The following is a 19534-nucleotide window of genomic DNA, read 5'->3' as shown; positions in this document are numbered from 1 at the left end:
CTCCTAGGCAACAACCTGCCAGCTCCAGCATCTCCAGGGACTCTGGGTCTTCCGCTCCTCCCAGCGCCCCCACTCTCTCTGCCTTGGTCTCCTGCCTGACATCTTTAGCATCTCTTACTGTACAAAACCATACCACCTGCTTCCAGCCGTTGCTAACTCCTGTCTCAGCTTACCTGGTGGATGTCCCAGAGACATGACTGTACCCACTCTATGCCACACTGCCCACTTGTGGCTGCCCCACAAAGTGCATGGTGATTTAGGGTTACTATTATCTGGCTACATATCTGAGTTGTTGCAAAACTTCACTCATACAAGGGTGAAAAAATGGGTTTATTTCAAGAATTTGATACCCACAGGGCAGGGACAGCTCAGTCTGCCCTAACAGAGCCCGGAAGAATGAGCCCATCTCACCTGCTTCAAACACTGCAGCAAGACGCGGAAGAGCAGGGAGTAGGGTAGGTGGCCAAGTCGTACAGCAGGGCCTGTAGGCACGGGGCTAGGTGGCCCAGTTGGAGGTGAAAGAGGCCCACTGGCCTTCTTCTCAGAGGCCCTCTCCAGGTCCCTGTGGAAGCAGGTGGGCAAGCAACTGAGACAGTACCACGCTGTGCAAGCCAGAACAGACATGCTCCCTCCCCCTGACGTAGCTTTTGAGTAGCATCCCTCTGGACAGTTCCTCTTATAGACTAACTGGGCAGAGAAGACCCAGCTTCAGCTAGTGGACAGTCCACCCCTAGAGCACGAGAGAGGCACCCACACATACATGCAGTCACAGACACAGTAAGGGCTGAATCTCACGACCCCATCCTTGTTGGGCAGTCCCAGTCGGTGCAGCGAATCAGCCCGCAGCAGCAGCAGGAAGTCAAAAGCCTGCCAGGGAGCAAGATGGTTATCCAGTCAAGCCAGGAGCCTGACTCTGGGGCAGGCAGAGAAATCCTAACCATTAGCACTCTAAAGACAACTGAAGCCTGAACGTGTACGCTGGTGTCCTACAGAGGGAGACTTCTCCCCATTAGCTATCTGGTTCCCAGGTAGCACCAAACAGCCACCAACACCAAATGGCAAACTGTTCTCAGAGTTCCATCACATCCCTACAGTGACAGACTGGGCCAGGACCCTTACAGAACAGGCTACGCCCTGAACCTGGGAACTGACCTCTACTCAGCAGATTAGCATGACACACGGCCAACGCCGTCCCCTCGCCCTCTCGCTACTACTCCATCCAAGGGAGCCCATCTATAGGGTACTGAGAGATTCTCTAGCACCGGAACTATACGCCAACCCTAGAAGCCAATGTGCCCTATCCTGGACAAGTGTGTGACCCCAGAGGGGTGAGTCACAAAGCTACAAGGAGTATAGGCCAAGAAAAGGCAGTAGGTTCTTGGCAACACAGACCCGGCAGATGCCGAGGAGAAAAGGGCTTTGCGCAGGACCCTCCCTAGACTACCTACTGCCTCTCTAGGCTGCTATAACACAGCCACCTGGACAAGGCAGCACGCTGACCCCGCCCGGCAGTCTCACCTGCAGCCGGATGCTGCTGGCAATGGGCAGGGAGTAGCCATACTTGTAGTGGAGCTGGATGTGGCTAATGAGGGTCTCATACACCCGAGTGGCGTGGCTGGCAGGCAAGGTATAAAGCTTGGTCTGCAAGAAAGAGTGCACCAATCCTACAACAGCAGTCAGGGAGATAGCGCCCTTGACCCAGGTGCGTGGAACAACATCAGCTCTCCAAAGACGATGCAGCTGCCTCTGCCCTGTTGTCCTCTGTACACTTCAGTCACAGCGCCATCTCTCTATGTGCCCGCCTCAACAGCAGGGAATGGGGGAGCAAATAAGGAAGCACATCCAATGAGTACTGTAGCTGGCGGTGGTGGCACACCCAGCACTCTACCAAGCACTTGGACAGAGGCAGCTGGATCTGTGAGTTCAAGGCCAGTCTGGTCTACAGAGCTAGTTCCAGGACAGGCTCCAAAGCTACACAGAGAAAGCTTTGTCTCAAAAAACCAAAAAAATAAAAGAAAAAGAAAGAAAAAAAAAGGAACAAATTTGTGTGCTAGGCATCACAGAGTGCACCTATTCCCAGCAACTAGAGAAGGGGAGGCACCGATCAGGGATTCAAAATCAGCCTTGGCAAGATAATGAGAGTTTCTTTCAACAAGAGAAGAAATAAAGGCAAGGCAAACCCCAGAAGTGACTTGGCTGTGGAGAACCATATGCTCTGACAGAGAAGTCAGAACTCATGCGGTAGCCAGTGCAGAGCAGCCCAAGTCCACACAGTGCAGCAGGTTGACCATGACAGCGCAGACCTACGGTCCTGGCACTTGGAGACGGGGGAAGAAGAGGATCAAGAGTTCAAGACCAGTCTAGCCTATACGGATCCTATCTAAAAAGGGGAAGGGGACTATGGAGATGGAGGGGAACGTACCTGTCATACATGTGTGAGGACCAGCATTTGGGTCCCCAGAACCCACACACAGGATGTGGTAGAGCACGTCTGTACCCAGCGCTCCTATGGGAGACTGCAGGCGAGGCAGGAGGATCCCTCTACGCTCCTAGGCCAGCTAGTCTGAGTAGTCAGTGGCAAACAGACTTGTCTCAATAAGGTGGACAATGAGGACAACACCTGAAGTTGTTCCCTAACCTCCAAGTGTCTACTGTGGCATGAGTGTGTGTGTCTCTCTCTCACACACACACACACACACTCACACACACACACACACACACACACAGACACACTAAACAACAAAAAACCAACCACACCTGCCCTGGGTCCTCACGTGTGTACCACGTTGATGCGGCGTCTCACTAAGCAGCCCGGGCTGACTGTGGGGATAGCTACACAGCCTTGGGAACGTATTTACACCAAATGAGCTCTTCGCTGTAAAGGGAGGAACTGTGTGCTACGTGAAGTGATCTGAATAAAGCTGTGTCAAATGAAAACAGCTACAGACAGGCATGGGCTTCCTGGACACAGCAGTATAGACCAAACAGTGTACACAGCAAGGGGCTCACGCACCGCACACTGCAGGCCTCACACCTTGGTCACACCTTCCTACTGCTGCCCATTTACCATGCAACCCTGTAAACCGGTCAGAGCTGGGTCTTCCAGCAGGAGTAGACAGAAACTAGTCTTCTCACCCTTCCGGAGCACCCACCTGAAGGATGACCAGGAGCCCCAGGACTGCAGTCTTCACATCCTCCAGGGAGGCTGAGTACACCGCCACATCCCTTTCTTCCAGATCCAGGGGGAGAGAGAGAGAGCGTGCCATCACCTTCCAAGAGACCAGTACATGAGTTCCAGTTCAGTTCCCAGGCGGTCACCCACACAGCTGATCCTTTGTCTTGTGCTTCGCGGGAGGGAAGGTACACTTTTACGCAAGCGGCTGCTCACAAGCTACACTTCAAAACTGAGAGGACAAAGTGACTAGGCTGGGAGGGGAGGGCACGGCCTGCACCTCAGCTCTGTCCAGCCCAGATCCCTCAGGAAGGATACTGGCCAAGCAGCGAGGTGGGTCAACACAGCCTCTTGACACCACACATCTGCTGGGAGGGATGTCCCTCCCACAGAGACAGCCACTAGTCACAATGATAAGAATGGGACAGAGCCCAAGAGACGCTCTGTCCACACCATCCCAGACCTCCAGATGGTTCTCACTTTCTCAATGATGTCCAGTAAACTGTTGAAGTGGTGTGTGTGGCAGCCTTCTGCCAGGTCCACCAGCAGCTGGGTGGCCAACTTTCGGACCTGGTGGTCTTTGTCCTCGGGAACGTGGGAGAGCTGCGAGATGACCACTGAGTTAATCAGTTCCTCCTGCATTGGGCACAAGTTGGAGAAGGTGAGCTTCCAGTCCCACAGTGGACACACTGTGAACCCTCAGGGCACAGACCCAAAGCAGATAAGGAGTCACTAACAACAGCAGAAAAGCTGGACGATGAAGGACACTTCCCTTAGCTTTTGTAAGATCTTGGACCCCACCTCCGACCTACACATATACAATGGACCCTCCTCCATGGAGGCCATGTGTGAGTGTGTGTATGTGCTGGGCAAAGGGAAACATCAAAGATGCTACTGTAACAAGGATGCCGTGAGGAGAGCTTTCACGGGAAAGGCACACGAAGACCAACTCTGGTGAGAACAGAGGATCAGAGGCCCTTTCTGAACCCTGAGGGAGAATGGACAGGACTGTGGTAGAGGTAAGCGAAGGGCAATATGGGGCACAGGAAGGCTAGGAGGGGAGAGATTACAGAAACAAACACCACACACCAGACTGCTTGGAAGGGTGCAGGTACAGGTCAGTGGCAGCTCACTGCCTAACAGGTTCCTTCCCCAGAATAACACAGACAGAAGACTTCGGAAGTCAGACCAGATTTCTCAGAAACTCTTGGTCTGAGTGGGGCCTAGGCTGGAACTCCACAAGTACAAGCACCTGCCTTGCTTCTCGGCAGCCTTCAGGCCCAGCAGAACCTGATCAGGAACCATTGAGTGCATGTGGAGGGACAAAGCCCGAACCATACCTCGTAGAACCCGTACCTCGTAGAACCCGTACCTCGTAGAACCCGTACCTCGTAGAACCCGTACCTCGTAGAACCCGTACCTCGTAGAACTGCCTGTTGATGAGCAGCACAAAGGACAGCACGTCCAGCACCTTGATGCGCACGGCACTGCGGCACTCGTTCCTAGGAGAGGCAAGCGTGCTTCAGCTGGCTAAGAACACTCCACCCTCAGCACGCGCACACTGGGCAGGACAGCCCAGCTTTGGACTACCCTCATGGAATCTGTCAACAACCAACCAAGACCAAAAAGGCGGCCTTCAGGGGCCATTTTGTTTTTCCTGAGACAGGGTTTCTCAATAGTTATGGAGACTGTCCTGGAACTCACTCTGTAGACCAGGCTAGCCTCAAGCTCACAGAGATCCACCTGCCTCTGCCTCCTGAGTGCTGGGATTAAAGGCCTATGCCACCAGCCCCCAGCCAGAGGCCATCTGTATGGACCATCCTGTGCACAGGAGGACACTAGCCTACTGAGAATCTCCCTGAGGTCTTGGAGAGGTCGCTGGTGAAAAGGGTCACAGAGGCTTTGCTACCTGAAGAACCTGTCCATTAACAACTGCAAGTTCTGGATCCAGCCGTCCTTGGCCGGGTGGATGGATTGGGCTCTGTAGGATATCAAGTTTAAGAGAGAAGACTCCTGTAAAGGAAAACAATTCTAGGGTCAGTGAGCCATTTCCTCCTGCAGATGCCACCGACCTGCTGCGAGGCTGATGGCCCAGAAGAACCCAGTCTGCTCAGAGATTAGCTACCTCAGCCCGGTGGGGAATTAGCAAAAGCAAAGATCTGGAAGTGAGGAACTCATGTCAAACCCACGGTACAGCATGGTGGTAAGCAGAGGAATCCTGGCAAAATGACGGCTGCCCCGGGAGAACTGGTCTCTGCAGAACCAGCCCAGAACCTCCCTCCACACAGGGTTAGGCTAGCACGCACGCTTGAGCAAACCCACACAAGCCCGCTAGCTGATGCCTGCCAGGCTTCCTGCAGAGCACAGATCCAGGAACACAGGAACCTGTCCATCTTTACTTGAAAACCAGAACCACTGGAACCATCCCCACAGCCCAACCAGCATAGGGTCCTTACAGGTCTCTGATCTGCATAGCTCTCCACCAGTTCATAGTATCTTTCCTGAGAGCCATGGAACTCATTCTGGTCACACAGCTCCTCCACGGTGGTCAGCAGGTCATGGACGATGGTTCTGAGTTCTGGGCTGTCCAGGTTCTATAGTACCAAGATATATCACATAAACTAATTTCCTTTACCCTCTGAACACAGCTTAAGAGGAGCTATAACAAACACACCCACACACACCACCCCCTCTTCTCTCGCTCACACCCACACTTTAATTAGGCTATCTGAGATATGGAAACTGTTGCTCTGGCCCATTTCCTATCACAGGAATGGAAGGTGAGCCTATGAAAGCTGGTCTGGAAACGAGAGCAAACAGGAGGTGAAAATACCACAGCTCTAATACCCTTGCCTGCTTCTCCCGGGTTCCAATACCTTTCAGTTTCAGAAGTGTGGCCTCCGACCTCCTCTACTAAACCCAAAGTACCTCCTGGTCAGCCCATTTGACCAACTACAACTCAACTTGGACCTTGCCACATCCCAGTTTTCCCTTCCCCTGGCATGCCCTTTTCATCAGCTGTCCCAGGCTGAGCTCATGCTGAACGCTAACCTCATCACCCACAGCCCTGCATTCATGGGAACGTGTGGCCCTGGTGTTTTCTTTAGCACTGTGGTCAACACTCACTAATGTCCTCCAAAGTCACAAACGGCAGTGTAGATGCTCTGGAGATTGCCTTAGGACCTACTAAAGCCACAGAGGTGACTTGTCCTGTCTGTCACTTGGTCTGCCTTGGACAACTAGCTCAGCCCTTGCTCACCTACTACATATTGCTGTCTAGAGCCAAAATAATGGAGCATACTTGGAAAAACAAGATCTGCTCTGCAAAGGAAGACAAATTAGCACCACTGAGAACCACCAGCAAACAGGCTAAGCTTTCAGACCCCAAGAAAGGCCCAAATGCACGGAAGGGACGCACGCATGCCCCCATCAGGGACAGGCCTGTCTAGGGTCTTAGTCCTTTCTGGCAAGCCTGCCTGACCTGGAGTTGCTGAAGCAGTCGTTCAATAATGTCCAGCAGAATATCCCATGTCACAGCCTGGAGCTCCTTTCTATACTTCTTGATGAGTCTTGTTATGGACAGAACAATCTCATAAGACACCACCTCGTTAGGACAGGTCATGGCCTGCAACAGTGCACAGAACACAGAGATCAGCTGCTTTTTGCTCACTTAGAGGAAGCCCCTCCCATCCTGTCTTAGAATTGAATGTAAAAAATGCATGGGTGGGCAGCACTTACCACACATGCCCGCAACGCATACGTGGAGCCCAGAAAGGAATCTGTTATGTAAGACCCAAGACCCAAAGCCCTACCTCCAAAAGGCCACACTTGGAGGAGTCAATCACTTCAAAGTCTAGACCTGGAGTGCTGTCACAGCACAAAGTGACAGGTGCCAAGTTCTGGTGCCAGCAATGTAAGCGCAAAGACTACACCCTGAACAGCCCCACAAGACCCCTGCAGACCAGGAGACTGTACAACCAGACGAAAGACAGTTTGTCTCAGCAATTCTGCCGTAAGATGAAGATCCCAGGATCCCAGCTCACCAGGGAGTCATGAGACTAAATGCAAGCATGCACAGAGTTCTCTGGACACCACACGGTACCACAAAACAAAAGCAATGCTGTGAACGCCATCTAGAAAGATGGCGAGATTACTACTTGACAAACCGGAAGCAGCACTGAGAGGAGGAACACTGACCCAGAGGCAACACTGAGTACTTCAGCACTGACAGGCAGGAGATGAAATTCGTAAGATAAAACATTGTCCTGAGAACAACCCTTCCATAGCCCTAATCTTACCTACAGTTAAAAACACGTCACTCAGAAACAGCTGCAACAGGCAGACAGGTGGGCAAGCCTGAAGTAAGCTTTCCCACTTCTCCCAACCCGCTGCGGTATGGAAAACCCTTTACCTCATAAAAAGATGGCAACACAGATGTGGGGGAGTTCTTGAGAGAATAGAGTCGGTGAGCGCCCCAGAGTGCCATCCCCACGAAGAACACGGCTCCTCTCAGCAGTGGGGCATCTTCCATGTATGATCTGAAAGTGTTCCCAGGAAGACAGATGTGAGCAAGAGTCCCAGGTCGGTGTGGGGTAGCTGGGCTGACAGTGTCCCCAGGAGACACCTGGTATTTATGGTACAGAAGCACAGTTGGTGGAACACGGAGGAAGGGGGAGGCCAGTAGCCGCTGTAATTCCTCCACGAACTGTTCAGTCACTGCAGATCACCATGGGCTATGGTTCACATTAGACAAACCCTGAGCCTCAAGGTGAAGCCAGAGACTCAAGAATCCCACAAGGCATGGCTGGAGAGATGGCTCAGGTTAAGAACATTGGCTACTCTTCCAGAGGTCCTGAGTTCAATTCCCAGCACCCACATGGTGGCTCACAACCATCTGTAATGAGGTCTGGCGCCCTCTCCTGGCGGGCAGACACACAAGCAGACAGAATGCTACGCAGAAGAATGCTGTTAACATCATAAATAAGTAAATCTTAAAAACAAACAAACAAAGACTCCCACAAAGCTATACCTAAAACCACAGCCAAGAAGCCATGGACATAGTGAAAACTACTTCAAGAAGTCTGACAGCAACCCCCATATCAGGACCTCACAGAACATCCAGGAGTCAGCACAGGTAGGAAGAACATTTTACCAGGAGTAAAGCATATATGTAAAGGCCCTTAGCAGGAGGGAGAATGCCAAAAGAAAAGGCAAGAGGTTTACGGGAATAAGATAGGGTTAAGACATCCTCCGGGTCTGATTCATAGGAGAGACCACTATGATGTCAGACCAAGGGCAGTATGGTCAGATCTATGTAAGAGAAGCCTCATTTGGCTGCTGTACAACAGTAAGCTTCAGGAGGTAGTGATGGAGGGTAGGGAAGCAGCACAAGGGGGAGCTCTGCTGTTGGTGTCCATCAGACAGCGGGCAAATCTGAGCCACCCCTCGGGGACAAAAACATCAAGACTTGTAATGGCTTGGCTACTAGGGGTGAAGGTGAGGGCAGCATCAAGTCAGGGCCATAAATCTAGATTTGTGGCAGGGTAGGAAGGTCACACTATGGCCATGAGGGTTGGAAGGGAAGCTCAGACACTACATGTGAACATCCTGATTGGACTAGTAGAAACAGGAGATGGGCGGTCATAAAGAACAGCCCCCCAAAGCAACAGGAAAACCCCAACCTCATTGATGCCAACTGAGTGTCCAAAGCCTCCTCCTCCTGATCCTGCCCACCACCCTCACCAGGCACATTCATACTTGCCTGTCTTCCATGATGCGGCACATGTTGTAGATGGCACTGTGGCCCAGATGGGTGCCTAGAAGGTTCCGCATCAGCTGGGAGACAGAACACACATACACCCTAAGGGTTAACTCTTATATGCCCCAGGCTCAAGGGGAGCCTGGCCTCTGCCTGCCTTGCAGTGAACACTCCTCTGCAGTCCCACCATTAAACTAGCTCACTGTGTCCTCCTTCCAAATGCAAAAAAACTTCAGAACCCTCAAAACATCCCCCAAACCTGGGCTTCGGCTCAACCACCAGAAATGGCCTGCGGGACATTCTCAATGGGTCACTAACTGGTGATCCCGAAAATCTAGCAGCATTCACTGAAGACAAAACAGCCCTGTCCTGTCAGGTGCTAGCCTGGAAGACACCCACCTTCCAGCAAGGCTCGCACAGCTCCTTGACATTGATGGTGCGGCAGAGGGTGATAATGAACAGGGGCAGGCTCTCAGCTGGCAGGCAGTTATAGCAGACCACAGCATCCAGGACTTGCAAGGACACCTGCAGAAGGGGATAGCATCTTGCTTGTGCCTCCAACTCTTACCTTCCTACTGCCCAAGCAGCCTCTATAGGAACCACAGTCACGTGAGCAAGCATTGAGTGTGCACTTGGGAGACACTTATACACCACCACACTATAAGTGCTACTTCCCATCCCAGGCTGTTGCTCCATAATGCAGACAACCCAATTGTACACTCCCACAGCTCAGAGGAGCTGAGCAGCCTCCAGAATCCACACACAACCAGGGAATGGCAAATAGGGCTTGACCTCACACTCCAGCCTCCCAAAAGCTCCCAAAAGCTGAGAGTTACAGACCTCAATGTCCACAGAAGACACTGTCTGGATGCACAGCAGACAAATCATGCTACAGGGAAAACAGAACACAGCATGTCCGTTCAGACAGTATGTCCCAGAAGACTCTGATTGTTTGTTCAATGCACAGCATCAGCTACTGAATGGCTTGTCCACAATGCGCCTCTGTGCCAACCACAGCCTAGTGTTGAATGCCTGGTGTAAATAAGTGAAAGCCTCTACTATCATGGACACATATAAAATGGTTTTAAAAAATTAGGGCTGGGGGCTGGAGAGATGGCTCAGTGGTTAAGAGCATTGCCTGCTCTTCCAAAGGTCCTGAGTTCAATTCCCAGCAACCACATGGTGGCTCACAACCATCTGTAAAGAGGTCTGGCGCCCTCTTCTGGCCTTCAGGCATACAGACAGAATATTGTATACATAATAAATAAATATTCTTAAAAAAAATTAGGGCTGAAGAGACAGCTCAGTGGTTAAAAGCAGTCTGTTCTTATGAAGGCCCCAGGTTCAATTGCCAGTACTCAAACAGTGGCTCTTAAACATCTCCAACTCGAAGGCCAGGGTGTCTGATGTCTTCTTCTGGCCTCCACAGGCACTAGACACAGTGCACAGACATACATGCAAGCAAAACACCCATATACATGAATAAATTAATTAAAATTAAATAAAAAATGACAAAAAGGAGCTGGGCACGGTGGCACACACTTTAATCCCAACCCTCGGGAGGCAGAGGCGGTCGGGTAGGTCTGAGTCGGAGGCCAGGACTGTATAGCGAGACCCTGTCTAAAAGTCACAAAATATTAACTGACAAAAAGGGAACTGGCAGGATTGCCTAGTGGGTACTTAGTGCACAAGCTTAGAAACTGAGTCTTATCCTCAGAACACATAAAGAGGTAGGAAGGAGAAAAACAGACTTCACACAGGTGTCCTCTGACCACCACAAGTGCCATGACACATGTGCAAACATAATAAAAAAGTAAAAAAGAGAGATCGGGCGGTGGTGGCGCACGCCTTTAATCCCAGCACTCAGGAGGCAGAGGCAGGCGGATCCCTGTGAGTTTAAGGCCAGCCTGGACTAGAGAGTGAGTTCCAGGACCCAAAAAAAAAAAAAAAAAAAAAAAAAAAAAAGAACACTGCCTACTCTTCCAAGGATCCTGAGTTTAATTCCCAGCAACCACATGGTGGCTCACAACCATCTGTAATAAGGTCTGGTGCCCTCTTCTGGCCTGCAGGCAAACATGCAGACAGAACACTATATATAATAAATAAATCTCATAGATAGATAGATAGATAGATAGATAGATAGATAGATAGATAGATAGAACAGTTATGTCTACTGCCAACCTCATATCTGGCGGTGTCACCCACTCGGTTCACCCTGAAGAGACCCAAGACAGTGGAACTGTCACCAAACAATATTAAAGCTGTTTTCTTTCTTCTGGAGCTGGGGGTGGGATCCAGGGTCTCTGGCATGCTAGCAATAGCTCTTACACTCAGCTGCACCTCAGTCCTTAGTTAGTCTTTTTACTTACTGAACCATTGATGCAATGTATTCGTCAAGGTAACAGCTGTTGAATTTGACCAGATTTACGAGTACCAAAAGGAATTCTGAGGATAAGCCGACATCCATCCACTGCAGGACAAACTCCGCTGTAAGAGAAAAGCTAAGGCTGTATTCCTCCTCCCCAGGAAAATGATCCTGCATCCTATTACTGCAACATATGGGACCCAAGATGCTCAACAGGAGACTGAGCAAGCCTTGCGCAGATCCTGGCTCTGCCTGGGCAATGGAGCTGAGCTGACAGAAGTATCCTTTTCTTTCTTTCTGTTGTTTTGTTGTTGTTGTTGTTTGTTTGTTTGGTTTCTTGAGATCGTGTTTCTGTTGTTTCTGTTGTAGCCCTGGCTGTACTGAAACTTGCTCTGTAGACCAGGCTGACCTCAAACTCAGAGGTCCGCCTGCCTCTGCCTCCCAAGTGCTGAGATGAAAGGTAAGCGCCACCCCCACCCAGCAGAAGCGAGCATTTGAGGCTTGACTCCTCCATGACAGGGTACAGACACTACAAAGCTTGCTCAGGAGGCAGGTTCTTAGGAAATTCCCACCCGCCAAGAATCTCTGGAAAGACACAGGCAAGGCTGCAGGCCACATAGCCTTAGGAAATCTGATGGCACCACACGGTGGTGGTGCACACCTTTAGTCCCAGCACTCTCTTGAGAGGCAGAGGCAGGTGGATTTCTGTGAGTTCAAGGCCAGCCTGGTCAACAGAGCAAGTTCCAGGATAGGCTCCAAAGCTATACAGAAAAACCCTGTCTCGAAAAACCAAAAGAAAAGAAAAGGAAAAAGAGGAAAAGAAAAGAAAATCTGATGGCAAACCCGTGACAGTCCGCGTCACAGAGGCAGATCAAACTCCGTGACAGTTGCGTCAGAGGCAGATCAAACTCCGTGACAGTCCGCATCACAGAGGCAGATGGACTGCAGAAGCCCACTTCTGGGCATCAGAATGGGCCCAAGTTGAGTCACTCCCCAATCTTTCCTTTTTCCCCTCACCAACAGGAAACAAAGTCTTAAACCTTACTGAAACCTCTGTCACATGACAGGTGGAAGGGCAGCAACCAGGGCAGGATGTCAAGCAGCACTAGCGCAGCCATGACAACAGACCCATTAGTGACGAGAAAGACGGGACCCAAGCCAGTCAAAGGCTTCAGGTCTTGAGTGAATCCTATGAGTGCTTCTGGAATTAGCGCCCAAGACAAAGGACTCCGATGAGCAGGGGCAATGCAGTCCTGTGCTCCCCACAGACCACATCATGAACTGCAGTGCCCCTCCAGGTTCAGGGGGCCTTTCTCATCCCAGAGACCTCTAAATCCCAAGGCCAGAAGAACCCCGTTCTCTGTATGGCACCTACCCAGTTCTTCTTCCAAGTAGGTAATGTGCCTTCCATTGTCTGTGAGGGCCTTAAAAACTTCTAGCCTTTCATGGAGGTCTTCATTGGAGGGATAATCCTTGATCACTTTGAAGAAAAGAGCTCTGAGGACCCCCAAACGGTCACCCTAAAGATAAAACCACGAGTCAATAAAGCCCTGCCAGCATCTCCCATACAGTTGTCAAAAAGTGCATCGGATCCCAAGACCCCAGGCACACCCTGTTTTTCCTCTAGAAGCACCTTACACAATATGTCAGCAATATCATAGGGCTCACACAGGGGCCAGAGGCACTGGCCAACAGCCGACTGGCATGTATACGCCACCTAACGCATCAAGCTCTGGACAGGGTCAGGTGCAGGTGGACAGCAGTGACAACAGAGCTCCTGCTCTGGATAGAAACTGTGTCCTCCTCTTGTGGACACAATGATCAAGCCCCAGGAGAGGTGCCACAGCCTGAGTACAGCAAGAGGAAGGAGAAACCTCTCTAAGAGGACAGACCCTTCCGGAATGAATAGAGAGGGGCCATGGGCATAAAAGGGTCAGCTGAGACCTAAGTAGCTAGAGAAGGAGAAGCAGGGGAAGTGGCCATAACTAAAAAATTGATCAATAACTGCAAGCTACCAATAGCCATATTCCAGACACTCTGCACAAGCTTCCGTGTGCCATCTCTAGAAGAATACAGCTCACAGTCTCTATTCTCAGTAGGGTGGAGGCTCAGGGAACTATAGTGACTGGCCAAGGTCACCAGACATGAGTTCTGACACCAGGATGTCCTCACACTCTCTTAGACTCCACAGCCTCTGTTAACCACTAGACCCCACCCGTGGAAGACCACCAAAGACAGGAGTCCAAACAGGGATGGCCTGCCTTCATCCCATAGATTCATCCAGCTCTGCCCCTTACCTGTCCCTGCACAATGGCCTTCAACAAGGCAAGAACTGCATGCCGGGCCTCTGGTGGTCGCTCTGGTTGTAGCAAGTCTGAGACAGACTTCCAAAGTGCCTCCACTGCATGCTGCCACAACAGAAAGAGGCCAGTGATGCGGCTGTGATCTCCAAGAACCTCAGCCCCTCAATCAAAGGACAGCACTGGTGACCAGACTTTCAGATCATCTCAACCCACTCTCTCTTTTCTGGTTTTTTGAGACAGGGTTTCTCTGTATAGCCCTGGCTGTCCTAGAACTAGCTCTGTAGACCAGGTTGGCGTTGAACTCAGAGATCCGCCTGCCTCTTCCTCCCAAGTGCTGGGATTAAAGACGTGCACTATCATGCCTGGCATCTAGCCAAGTCTCTTTACTGGGCCCAGGTCAACAGGCTGGGCAAAGGAGAACAGGCAGGACAGGGAAGCAGTGACAGCTTCCCCGAGACTGCCAGCGAGTTTCTAGTAGATCTCTTTGGACTCAACACCATGGTGCTCAGAACAAGCACAGATGAGCCCTAAACACGCACCTGCCACAGAAACAGCACTCTATGTTCCTATGTGAGTTAGGCCCTACTAAATGTTAGGAGTCTACTTTGAGAGATCCGATGTGTGTGTGTGTTGCAGGGGTGTCTCAGCTACAGCACGTACATCTTGGAAAACTGCTGAATACGTAGCCAGTCACTTTCCTTGATGGATCTGCATCTTCTCCTAAATCTCACACACAAACACTAGGCATGGATGTTGATCTGCATCTTCCCTGAATCTCACACACAAACACTAAGCACAGAAGTTGGAACTCTCAGGTGTCGCTTGGCACCTGACTTCTAGAAAGAAAGTGCTCACTGGACACATAACATTAAAAAAAAATCTGAAAACTCAAAGTAAAAGCTTTAAAGAAAAAAAATCTGAAAATATTTAACCAAAATAAACCAACTATTTGTTTTCCTGTGCTTGCAGCTGCTCTGGGCACGAGACCCTCATGAGTTCCTGATGGCAGGGGAGTGGTTTCTGGTGGGCTTGCAGCTGAAAAGTCCCGAGAGCTAAGGCATGGTCATTAGTCAAAGAGAGCCCTATATAAACTGCCTGGAACACAATAAAATTGAAAAATAAATAAATAAATAAACTAGCTATATGTCTTCTGTTGCCTGATGCCATCAATCAGCTGACTTTCTCAAGTAGTAACCAAGACTAGGGTGCCTTGATTTGTTCTCTGAGGCCATACCCTAACCTGGTATTCCTTATCCAGTGTGCTATAAGAGAAGTGAGAATGTGGGCATAAGTTCAAGGCCAACCTGGTCTTCACAGTGAGTGCTAGGTGAACCAGGACTACACAGTGAGTCTGTCTCTTTTCTTTTCTTGTTTCTCTCAGTGTTTCCCTGTGTAACCCTGGCTGTCCTTGAACTCTGTAGACCAAACTGGCCTCAAACTCAGATCTACCTGCCTTTGCCTCCCAAGTGCTGGGATTAAAGGAGTGAGCCACTGTCATGGAGCTCTGTGAGTACCTGTCTCAACCTCCAACCCAGACCCACCAAAAAAGTGGATGAGCAGACTTGCATATCCATAACCCTTTCCAGGAATTCAGGGAAAACCCATTCCTCTTGCTGTCACCAAGACAAGTCTCTCAGGGTTGTGCTCAGGTCATTTTCAGAAGCTTCCACATCACTAATATGAACATTAAATGTCTCTAGAATGGTAAAAATTGAATCATTACAAAACTAGCTATTATGCCAGGCAGTGGTGGCACATGACTTTAATCCCAGAACTCAGGAGGCAAAGGCAGGTGGAGCTCTGAGTTCCATGCCAGCCTGGTTTACAAAGTAAGTTCTAGGACAGCCAGGGCTATACAGAGAAACCATGTCTTGAAAAAAAGAAAAAGAAAAAAAAATCCACCAAATCTAGCAGTCTGGCATATACTTGTAATCCCATATCATACTGAAGGGGCTGAGGAAAGCAGGCCGTATCAAGTTCACGGTCGGTCTGGACTATTACACAGTGAATATCGTCCAGCTAGGACTACCCAGCAAGTCTCAAAAACGAAAGAGAGCTCAAGAGAGCAACAGAAAATTGAAGACTTGTAGCTGGCATACACAACTTCAACAGTATAACTGAGGCAAACCTACCTCTTCAAATTTCTTCGTTTTTGCCACATCACATATCTGTCCTATCATACGGATGCGATTGTTGAGGCCACATTCACCACTCAGTTCCTAGAAAAGGGGAAAAGGAAAAGGCAATGGTTAGAAAAGAGGCCTCCTTAACTGCCAGTCACAAACCACCTACACCTTGTTCTGCATTTCACCTGTAAATTGAATTTACAGGTGTTTAAGGTTGCCCAGGCTGTGCTTGAACTCACATTACAGCCCAGGGCAACCTTAAACACCTGGTGATTCTTCTGCCTCAGCTTCACAAGTACTGGGACTACAAGGGAAAGCCACCATGTTCAACTGTAGACCTTTTCTCGATTTTTTTTTTTTATGTAGCCCTAGGTGGCCTAGAACTCACAGTGAGGACAAGTCTGGCTTCAAATTCACAGAGATCCGCCTGCCTCTGCCTCTAGAGTGCTGGGATTAAAGGCATGCGCCACCAAACCTGGCAAGCTGTAAACCAGAATTCACAGAAGAGCTTACTCCTCCAGCCCTGGAACTAGCTCTGTAGACCAGGCTGGTCTCGAACTCACAGAGATCCGCCTGCCTCTGCCTCCCGAGTGCTGGGATTAAAGGCGTGCGCCACCATCGCCCGGCGACAGGCAGTAACTTTATTTCCCTAACTGAAGGTTTTGTTAGCTAAAACTCACATAGCATAAAATATACCATTATAACAACTTTATTTATTCATAGTAGCTTCCTATGTGATTCTGGCTAGCCTAGAACTCAGGCCAAGACTCAAGGTAGTCTTTCTGCCTCAGACTTCCAAGTGCTGGGATTATGGACATGAACAACAACCAGTCTGGCCACTGTAATAACTTTAAATTGCAAACTTCAGCATTAGCACAATGCTTACAATCATCTCCACTGTTTCAAGAATGTTTTGATGACAACAGAAAGAAACCACATACCATACCAATTCCTTCTTCCTTCCAGCTCCTACAGCCACCTCCATGGATTTGCCTGTTCTGCACATTTCATACACTAAACTCATGCATTATGGAGACTGTCTATGTCCTTCAAGTAGCATGCTTCACGCTGGGGCATGTGTTACCATTTGATGCTTTCTTCTTTTAATTAATACCCCATTATATGCAGATGTGTCATATTTATTTACAGCCATCATCAAATGATGAGTATTTGGTTTGTATCTGAGTGGAAAATGTTCCAAGTATAAAAGTTCAAAATTATTTATGGGTAAGTCATATATGCAGGTAAGAAACCCATACACAGTCGGGCCATTGTGGCATACACCTTTAATCCCAGCACTGCAGAGGCAGAGGCCGTTAGATCTCTGAGTTCAAGGCCAGCCTGGTCTACAGAATGAGTTCCAGGACAGCTAGGGAAACACAGAGAAAACCCTGTCTCAAAAAAAAAAAAAACAAAAAAGCTGGGCGGTGGTGGCGCACGCCTTTAATCCCAGCACTTGGGAGGCAGAGGCAGGCGGATCTCTGTGAGTTCGAGACCAGCCTGGTCTACAAGAGCTAGTTCCAGGACAGGCTCCAAAACCACAGAGAAACCCTGTCTCGAAAAAAATAAAATAAAAGGGCTGGAGAGATGGCTCAGTGGTTAAGAGCGCTGTCTGCTCTTCCAGAGGTCCTGAGTTCAATTCCCAGCAACCACATGGTGGCTCCAAACCATCTGTAATGAGATCTGGCGCCCTCCTCTGGCGTTTGGGTATACATGGAGGCAGAAAGTTGTATACATAATAAATAAATATATCTAAAAATAAATAAATAAAATAAAATAAAAATAAAAATAAACAAGTGGACAAACGTGAGCTACATATGACATGTGACGCCCCAACATACTGGCCAACTGTCCATGTACGTTATATGTAGCATATGTGAGCACTGGGCTACATCTTCACTATGAGGAAAAGCTGTTAGGAATTATTAACACCTCATCATGTTCCTAACCCCGTGAAAGGATGACTTCAGGCGACATCTAGAGAAGTGGCCTTTCTTTTCTGTGTTTTGCTCTTTTGAGACAAGGTTTCTCTGTATCACTGTGTAGCCCTGGCTGTCCTGAAACTCTGTAGACCAGGCTAGCCTCAAACTCAAAGATCCACCTGTGTCTGTCTCTTGAGTGTTGGGATTAAAGAGGTGCACCACCACCACCCAGCTTTTTTTTTTCTTTAAGACTAGGTCCCACTATTGCCCCAGGCTGTCCTCCAACTCCATAATCCAATCTCCTCAGCCTCCCCTGTGCTGAATACAGGGTATCCACCACGACACTAGACAAAGTAAGATTTCATGCATTATCTAAACCCTAAAGCAAGTGCGCTAGGGCAGGTCACAAAGATCCTGAGGAAAGATATGTACAAACGTCTGCGCAGGACTGGGGAGAGCAAGCCTATGCACAGTCCCCAGCAACCCACCTCCCACAGAACCCAGTGACAGACAAACCCAGCCTTCCTTGCACTTCACGCCGGGCTAGCCAAAGCAGAGGCAGCTCACTCACTCTCAAGATGTCCGCCGTGATGATAAACTCCGTCTGTTTGCCTTCTGCACACCTGGGATTTGGCCTTGATGTTCCCAGTCCCAACAGTATCTTGAACTTCTCCTTCAAGCCTGAATCTTTGCTTGCTGGTTTGGCCATGGTGAGCAGGGCAGTACTAGGGAAGTGCTCTGTGCAAAAGAAACAGTATTTGACACACCAGAGGAAGGGCTACGCCCTCCTGCCCTTGAGAAGAACCTCCAGTTGTCAGGATCCTAGATCTAGGATAGGCTACGCTCCCTACAACTCCTGGGGCAACTCAATCCCAACCAGGATCAGCCCATGAGGTATCGGCCTGATCTAGCGAGCCACCTGCCATCGCGGGGGTGCACAGAGCGATGCTATTTGTCATTAGTGTTCTTTTTATGTGGAGGAGGAGGAGCTGTCGCGAGGACAACAGAAGCAGAAGCGAGCTCACACAAGCAATGGAAGGCTTGGAGCACTGGGACTTGACAGCAGTGGGCGCGGCCCAGACTTGGATAGTGAAGGGTCAAGTCCCCTTCATCGCGACGCGGCCATACAATCATCCCGACCCACACCAGCGGCCAGAGCCTTGCAGGATACTCACCCCGCGCGCGCCCGCGGCGCGCAGGACCCTCCTGCAGCCAGGAAGGGCGCACACCCCCAGCCCACGGCAGCTGCCGGAAGCGCAACCTGCACTTCCGGGGGCGAGGCTTTGCTGACTATCTGCGTTGAGTTTTCTGGGAATTGTAGTTCCGCGTGCGCGTTGAGCAAGTCGAGGGACCGCGGGGACCACCGGGATGTGTAGTTTACAGCCCCAGGCATGAACACAGGGATTCGGATGGTGACTCGCAGTCGGAGCCGCGCGCCTAGGATCACGGCAGAAGGGTGTGGGGAGGAGCTCACACCGCGAGAAACTCCGGCAGGTAGCACTGCGCCTGGAGGGGTTTTGGAGGAAAGGCGGGGCGTGGAACTTTGGCTCCAAGCTGAGGTCCCGGGCCGCATGATCTGACCTTAAACCCTAGGCGGCGCTTAGTAGGCAGTCGGCCACAAACTCTTGAGTCCCACGTGCCCATGCCCCACTCAAGCTTTTTCCCAGGAACTGGGACCCACAGGATCTGCAGGGGTCCGTAAGACTGGGGTCAGAGCCGGGCGGTGGTGGCGCACGCCTTCAATTCCAGCACTCAGGAGACAGAGGCAGGCAGATCTCTTTGAGTTCAAGGCCAGCCTGGTCTTACAAGAGCTAGTTCCAGGACAGGCACCAAAAACTACAGAGTACAGAGAAACCCTGTTTCGGAAGAAAAAAAAAAAAAAAAAAAA

General features: G+C 50.1%; 1 protein-coding gene across 9 annotated transcripts in view; it reads right to left on the bottom strand.

Annotated features, from left to right (window-relative positions):
- The window catches only part of Tsc2 (TSC complex subunit 2), a 33118-nt gene extending 14157 nt beyond the window's left edge, over positions 1-18961 (bottom strand). For all 9 annotated transcript variants that reach the window (XM_050137521.1, XM_050137583.1, XM_050137539.1 and 6 more), the window contains exons 1-19: positions 18822-18961; positions 18218-18384; positions 15731-15817; positions 13593-13703; positions 12671-12815; positions 11300-11417; positions 9771-9819; positions 9330-9455; positions 8934-9007; positions 7584-7710; positions 6654-6797; positions 5629-5766; positions 5082-5185; positions 4593-4674; positions 3653-3808; positions 3153-3269; positions 1519-1641; positions 761-867; positions 412-562 (exon numbers count right to left, since the gene is read on the bottom strand). In XM_050137521.1, coding sequence (XP_049993478.1) covers positions 412-562; positions 761-867; positions 1519-1641; positions 3153-3269; positions 3653-3808; positions 4593-4674; positions 5082-5185; positions 5629-5766; positions 6654-6797; positions 7584-7710; positions 8934-9007; positions 9330-9455; positions 9771-9819; positions 11300-11417; positions 12671-12815; positions 13593-13703; positions 15731-15817; positions 18218-18355 — 2097 coding nt within the window. In that variant the 5' untranslated portion in view covers positions 18356-18384; positions 18822-18961. The remainder of the gene's footprint in view (positions 1-411; positions 563-760; positions 868-1518; positions 1642-3152; positions 3270-3652; positions 3809-4592; positions 4675-5081; positions 5186-5628; positions 5767-6653; positions 6798-7583; positions 7711-8933; positions 9008-9329; positions 9456-9770; positions 9820-11299; positions 11418-12670; positions 12816-13592; positions 13704-15730; positions 15818-18217; positions 18385-18821) is intronic.
- Between the last annotated feature and the right edge of the window lie 573 nt (positions 18962-19534).

The sequence above is a fragment of the Alexandromys fortis genome, unplaced genomic scaffold, assembly GCF_014885135.2.
Source record: "Alexandromys fortis isolate MF-2015 unplaced genomic scaffold, M_Fortis_MF-2015_v1.1 scaffold_29, whole genome shotgun sequence".
NCBI classification, from domain to species: domain Eukaryota; kingdom Metazoa; phylum Chordata; class Mammalia; order Rodentia; family Cricetidae; genus Alexandromys; species Alexandromys fortis.
The sequence above is the reverse complement of the archived record's forward strand: the minus strand, read 5'-3'. Positions and strand labels throughout refer to the sequence as shown.